General features: G+C 37.9%; 1 protein-coding gene across 1 annotated transcript; it reads right to left on the bottom strand.

The window, feature by feature from the left end:
• Nucleotides 1-1,364: 1,364 nt before the first annotated feature.
• Nucleotides 1,365-2,789, bottom strand: LOC144556674 (UPF0481 protein At3g47200-like). Its single transcript, XM_078305064.1, has one exon. The coding sequence runs from the start codon at nt 2,787-2,789 to the stop codon at nt 1,365-1,367; it is 1,425 nt and encodes a 474-aa protein (XP_078161190.1).
• Nucleotides 2,790-7,178: the final 4,389 nt, after the last annotated feature.

Below are 7,178 nucleotides of genomic sequence, written 5' to 3'. Positions count from 1 at the left end.
AGTTTCTCAAAAAAGATAATACATGCCGGTGCTGAAAATAACCTTGAAAATTGAATAATAAAAGACACAAAGTAAAGGAAACCAATGATATATAGTGCAGAGTTACAAGGTGCTTTTGAATAAACCTTCGTAGCAAATCATAAAATTAAACAAAACACAGACAAGATACAACACTAAAAGAATTGACAAACAAGGAATATAAAAAAAGATTAAACAAACAATTCCTTCCTAATTACATAGATGGTAACGCCACTTTTCTCTTGTGCAATTTAGAAGCCTCGAATAGTACAGTGAAAATAAAAGCATCACGTGCTCGGGGGATATATGTAGGAAAAAACCGTATAGAAAGTTTGTACAAATGTAAGACATAGAAGTAGCCCAGCAGCACAGACAGAAATTGCTTTCCACGGACTGCTGAAGTATTCACTAATCAAGTTTTCTCGCTGCCTGTTCCACCATGATTGGTCCCAGTTTGATTTAATGTATCCGTTCACTTTCATGTATAATTCCGCCAAATAGTGATCTCTCTCAAAAATATCAACTTCGGTGAACTGGTTGATGAACTGAGTCACCTCCTTTTCACTGCCTAGCCAGTTCTCAATGATTAACGTGTGATTTTTAAAATTATATTTCAAAGTGAAAGATAAGTCAACGGTCAATTGGATTGAAGTCTCTGTTCAAGAAACTTGGTACAAGTCGTGGAAGTGTGCTAAGAGGTCTGCCGGTACTGTAAAAGAACTATGGGCATCAGGTTTCCTAGCAACGTGTTGGCATATATGAAAGCAAAGGAATGTACATATTTTTGGGGGAAGTAAGATTCCACCAGAATTTCAAGAGGCGAAATTGTGGCACAGATAGTGTTAGAGTTAAAACAGGGGAGATGACAGGGAATGGGAACGTCTACAGTACTATGCAACGTTGAAAATAAATAGATCTATGTATAGCTAGGTAGGCCAACTTTGTTTTGTCCAATTCCCTGTAGCGTTTGTATTGGCTCATGCATGTACTTTATTTTAATTTCAATAAAATCAAATTGGAGGAACAGCCAAAGCCAAGTTTCTAAAAAAAAAAAAAAACCTGCAATCAGTGCTGCAAAATAACCATGAAAGTTGACTAATAAAAGACACAGAGTAAAGGAAACCAAACATATATTGTGCAGAGTTACATGGTGCCTTCGAATAAAAAAAAATGTGTGATATTTTTAAAAAAAAAAAAGAAAAGATAAAAAAAAAAAGATACAACACTAAAACGAATGACAAACAAGGAAGAAGAAAAAACGATTAAAAATTAAATCCTTCATAACATAAATGGTAACGCCACTTTTCTATTAAGAAGCCCCGAATAGTACTGTGAAAGTTAAAGCATCATGAGCTCGGGGGAACTTTGTAGGCATAAACTGCAAAGAATGATTGTACAAATGTAAGAACTAGAAGTATGAAAGCAGCAACGAGAGAAATTGCGGCCCATGGACTGCTAAAGTAGTTCCGAATCAATACTGCTCGCTGCTTGTTCCAGCTTGATTCACTGTATCTATTCACATCCCAGTATAATTCCGCCAAATACTGAAATTCCCCATCAATAACACTACCTTCGGTGACCTGATTTATGAAATGAGCCAACTCCTCTTCACTGCCTAGCAAGTTCTCAATGATTCCGCACTCTTGTAATATTCTCACATCATTTGGTGTGTTGACTAGATTATTCAAAAAAATAACAAAGCATGTAAAGGGTGATTGCTCTTTGCCATATTTGGAATGTTCAAATGCTATAAAGTTTGCGATTAAAAGCTTAGAGCAACCGCCGATACTTAGTTTAGGGATTTTCAGGACACCATTTTGAAATGATATTTCGAGTATATGCTTTGGGTGGTCATTTTCTTTGAATTTCAGGCCCTTTTGTTTGAGTTCAGTGGCAGAAGGGATCATAGCCGAGGAATCTTTGAATTTCAGGCCCTTTTGTTTGAGCTCAGTGGCAGAAGGTATCATACCCAAGAAATCTTTGAATTTCAGGTCCTTTTGTTTGTCTAGGTTGGGCACGAAACAGTGGTAACAGAGATGGACCAAATGATGAATTTCAGCTGGTGGAGGATTTCGATATATGGAGTTTGTGATGTAGTAATATGGTAGACATTGGTCAAAAATGTAAATAAGTTCATTAACAAAATTCTTTCTATCTTCTTGTTTTAAACCAATCTCCCACAACTTCTCGACTATAAAGAAGGGAATTTGGTTCTCTAGAAGTACCAAATCACGATCTATGAAATGATAATTCCAGCCAACATCACAAATATAATTTGATTTTTTTTTGTGATATTTTAAGAAGTACTCGAGCAAGAAGCATCCATCAAGCAGCATCATCTCGACAAATTCATTGCTTTTAAGATCAAACGTCTCACTATAACAGCCCCGTGTTCTCTTTTCTAACAACTTCATCTCTGATATACAGAGATCCAAACTTATGTGGTCCTCACGGGACAAGAAATCCCGCAAGAACCGCCTTTTTTGTTCCTCTAAGGTTCGGAGGTGCTTTTGACCATGGTGGAATGGACCGATGGAGATGACAGAGGGCTCAAATAGATTCTTCTTGGTTTGCGAAATGTTATGTGGTGTGCGAAATATGGTGAAGTTCTCCGCCTCATTCTCATAGCCCCATAATGTGTTGAGTTGACGTTGCAGAGAGGTTTTGAGATCTACAACTATCGGGGCTTCTGACAGAGGAGAGGCTTCAAGTTGGATTGATTCAGACAGAGGAGTGGGTTGGACATCTTGAACAATCTGGATTTCTTCCATTTTTTATTTTTTGGTGAATGAAAGAGTTTTTGGTTGAACTTGAACAAAACGGGCTTTAACATTTGTATTTATATTGATCATTAGTGTGCCCCCATCACGCTGAGCTGGAAGATAGGACCTTCGATCACCAGTTCGATCTAGCTCTCTTTAATTATTGTGCATACATAATCTTGAACTTTCATGCATAAGAAAATAAAAATGCTACTTTTCAACAGAGCCCTTGCATTATTGAAAAATCTTTCCTGAAATAAAGGCCTAAAAGTGAGCCACGAATTGCACGAGGAATTGAGAGAAAGTTAAGTCTTCCTAAATTCCATAACTAAATTTTCACGAAAAAAGTAACGGACCAGCTCCGTCAAAAAAATAAAAATAAATAATGTTCCAATGCTGATCCTTTTTTTAATTATCTTAAAAATTATATGACGTTTCGATATAAATTTTGTAATTATATTCACCAGTCTCTTTTATTATTATGTCATGCAGACATGCACCTAAGTTAAATAATTGAATTTCCGAATCACTGTTTTTCATAATAATAATAAAAGGGAAAATTTCTCATGTACCCATGGAAACTTTTAAAATAGCCAATTTTCTCATGAAAATCTCATAATATCCTGACAAATTTAATGAAATAAAACTAAAGAACACAGCGCTCCCATGAACTCCCTTCCCTCCCAATTTTATTTATTATCAGATTTTTTGTATTACAGAATTGATCGATTAAGAGTTGCATATGCTCCTTATATCATAGAGCAATACAGCTATTACATCTCCAAGTAAGGAAATAATCTTTTTTAATAATGAAAACAATCTAACATGGATTTACTACTCTCTAATACTAGGCCGAAATATACATGAAATTTATTTCCTTATCAGCAAGATCTAATTTGACGATTCCTTCATGAGTCATGATCTAATACTTCATGGGTCATGAGCAATATAATCTGACGAGTCCTTCATGAGTCATGATCTAATACTTCATGGGTCATGAGCAATATAATCTGACGAGTCCTTCATGAGTCATGATCTAATCCTTCATGGGTCATGAGCAAATCCTTCATGGGTTATGACACTTTCTTGACACGGTGCTTCTTTTACACTCCCCCTCACCGTGGTAAGAAGATATCGACCATCCCAATTCGACTAACGGCTTGCTGAAACTCCTTGCCACCTACTGCCTTTGTTAGAATGTCAGCAGCTTGCTCGCTCGATTTTACAAATGGCAATGTGATCACCTTAGAATCCAGTTTCTCCTTGAGAAAATGTCGATCAATCTCGATATGCTTGGTACGATCGTGTTGTACTGGATTATGAGAAATCTGAATGGCAGCTTTATTGTCACAGAATAGTCTCATTTCTTTTATGTTTTCTAGTCCAAGTTCTGTTAAGACCTTTTTTATCCATATCAATTCACAGACTCCCTTGACCATTCCTCGGAACTCTGCTTCTGCACTTGACAAAGCAACTACATTTTTCTTTTTACTCCTCCAAGTCACTAAATTACCTCCAACAAAGGTAAAGTATCCCGCAGTTGACCTCCGGTCCAAGACATTACCAGCCCAGTCTGCATCAGTGAAGCCATCAACATCTAGGTGCCCATGTTTCAAGAAGGTTATTCCCTTGCCTGGAGTTCCCTTGAGGTATCTCAGTATTCTTAAGACCGCATTCATATGCTCATCACTTGGTGCATGCATAAATTGGCTCACCACTCCTACCGCATACGCTATATCAGGACGAGTATGAGATAAATATATAAGCTTCCCAACTAGTCTCTGATATCTCTCCTTGTCTACTGGATTTTGGTCAGATTTTATTTCCAACTTCAAGTTTTGCACCATTGGAGTCTCGGCAGGTTTACACTCTAGCATCCCTACCTCACTCAACAAGTCCAAGATATACTTCCTTTGAGAGAGAAATATACCTTTCTTGCTTCTGGAGACCTCAATACCCAAGAAATATTTTAGCCCTCCTAAGTCTTTCATCTCGAATTCTTTTGAGAGCTGCAGTTTCAGCTCCTTCATCCCTTCTTCATCATTACCAGTAATGATCATGTCATCGACATAAATTATCAACACTACAATCTTACTCCCTTTTCTCTTGAAGAATAGCGTGTGATCAGAATCTACCTGCACATAGCCATAGTTCTTCATCGTGCTTCTGAATCGTCCAAACCACGCTCTGGGTGATTGCTTCAAGCCATATAGCGCCTTATTGAGTTTACACACCTTCTTCTCCCCTTCTTTATGGCAGAAACCAGGAGGAATGTCCATGTAAATTTCTTCCTCCAAATCTCCGTGCAGGAATGCATTCTTCACATCAAATTGGTTCAATGGCCACTCGAGATTAGCTGCAATTGACAAAATAACTCGAATTGTGTTAAGTTTAGCCACGGGAGAAAAAGTCTCCTGAAAGTCAATGCCGTAAGTTTGGGTGTAACCTTTTGCAACCAAGCGTGCCTTGTACCTTTCAATCTCCCCTGCCGCATTATATTTAATGGAGTAGACCCATCTACACCCAACAGGTTTTTTTCCACTCGGTAAATTAACAAGTTCCCAAGTGTTATTTTTCTCAAGGGCTTCCATCTCCATATTCATTGCGTCAACCCAGTTTTTATTTTCACAGGCATCTTCAAATTTTTCTATTATGGCAACTGAGGACAGCTGGTTTGAAAAGGTCTTAAGCACTTTGGGTAAATGATCTGTTTTCACAAAATTCACAATTGGGTACTTCACAGCACGGCTTGTCCCATCTTCTGGGATATACTGCTTTGGTGGTCTACCTCGATTTATTCTAGGTGGCAAATTATACCTAGGTTCAGGAATACTTACCTCTGGAGCACCCTCTGGAGACCTTGGCTCGAGTGGTGATTGTATTACTTCTTCATCTTCACTTTCCCTATCTATCCAGAATTTCATACTGGATGATGATTCTTCATTGCTTCCCAGTCCGTGGCCTTGTAACAGACTCGGTTCTGTTTCGGCCGAACTTGGGTCCATTCCAGCCTGCACTTGGTTGTCACTTGTTTGTTCTAGCACATGATCAGATTCGGTTTTGTCTGAACTGCTGACATCAGCCCCAGTAAAATCCGAACTACTGACTGTAGTCCGAACTGGTCCTGGCTCTAGGTTAAGTACTGGTTCTAGATTAACTTGATCAGGTATTTGAAACAAAGAGGGACTCAAGAAACTAGACTCAGTTGGTACACTAGAATTTGGTTCTCCATTACTCTCTCCCTGAACCAAATTCTGGTTCATGAAGTAGAACTCATTTTCAAGAAAAAACACATCCATAGTAATATAGAACCGCCTCTTTGTAGGATTATAACACTTATACCCCTTTTGACTCGAACTAAATCCCAAAAATACACACTTCTCAGCAAACGGTTCTAATTTCGATCGTCCCGTCTTTTGAATGTGAACATAGACACTACATCCAAAAATCCTTGGTTCAAGGTTGAGAATAGATGGGATAGACACTTGGGTTGACAATTTTTGGAGTGGTGTTTGGAAATCATTAGATTTGGTTGGGATTCGATTCATAAGATATACAGCAAAGGTGACTGCATTATCCCAAAAAATGTCGGGCACTTTACTCTCAAATAACAAGGCTCGGGTGATTTCAAGAATTTGTCTGTTTTTGCGCTCAGCTACTCCATTTTGCTGTGGAGTGCCAACACAGGAAGTTTGGTGTAAAACCCCGTTTTCCCTAAAGAAGGTTTGAATGCTGTGATTAATAAATTCTGTCCCGTTATCACTTCTGAACATTCTGATGCCTATACCAAATTGGGTTTTGACCATTTTGTAAAAATCCACAATAATTTGAGACACCTCATTTTTTCCTTTTAACAAATACAGCCAGGTCATACGAGAAAAATCATCAGTAAATAGTACATACCAACGACAACCTGATTTTGACATGAGTGGTGATGGACCCCAAACATCAGTATGAACAATATCAAATACATATGAACTTTTATTCAAACTATCTGGGTAATTATTTTTATGGCTTTTTGCCTTAACACATGTTTCACAAATAAATTCTTCATTATTGAATCCTACAAATAGATGGGGTAAAAGTTTTCTCATATATCCGAACGACGGATGTCCTAACCTCCTATGCCACAACCACACTTTATTCTTTAACTTCTCATTCCTCACATGAAATGCTTTGCCACAATTTAAGTCTTCTAAGTAATACAATCCACCACGTCTAGTACCATGGCCCAAGGTCTCCTTCGTGAGGGTGTCCTGAAAAATACAGTGAGTAGGAAACATTAGAACTGTACAATTTAATTCTTCAGTTAATTTTCCCACAAAGATAAGTTTTGTAGAGAGGGAAGGAACTACCAAGGCATTTTTAAGAACCATTTTTTCAGATAAATGAATGTCT

Source organism: Carex rostrata, chromosome 7 (genome assembly GCF_964058835.1).
Source record: "Carex rostrata chromosome 7, lpCarRost1.2, whole genome shotgun sequence".
In the NCBI taxonomy this organism is placed as follows: domain Eukaryota; kingdom Viridiplantae; phylum Streptophyta; class Magnoliopsida; order Poales; family Cyperaceae; genus Carex; species Carex rostrata.
The sequence above is the reverse complement of the archived record's forward strand: the minus strand, read 5'-3'. Positions and strand labels throughout refer to the sequence as shown.

What these genes read in the sequence shown, in the direction of transcription:
- LOC144556674 (XM_078305064.1), bottom strand. Translation starts at nt 2,789, where the DNA reads ATGGAAGAAATCCAGATTGTTCAAGATGTCCAACCCACTCCTCTGTCT.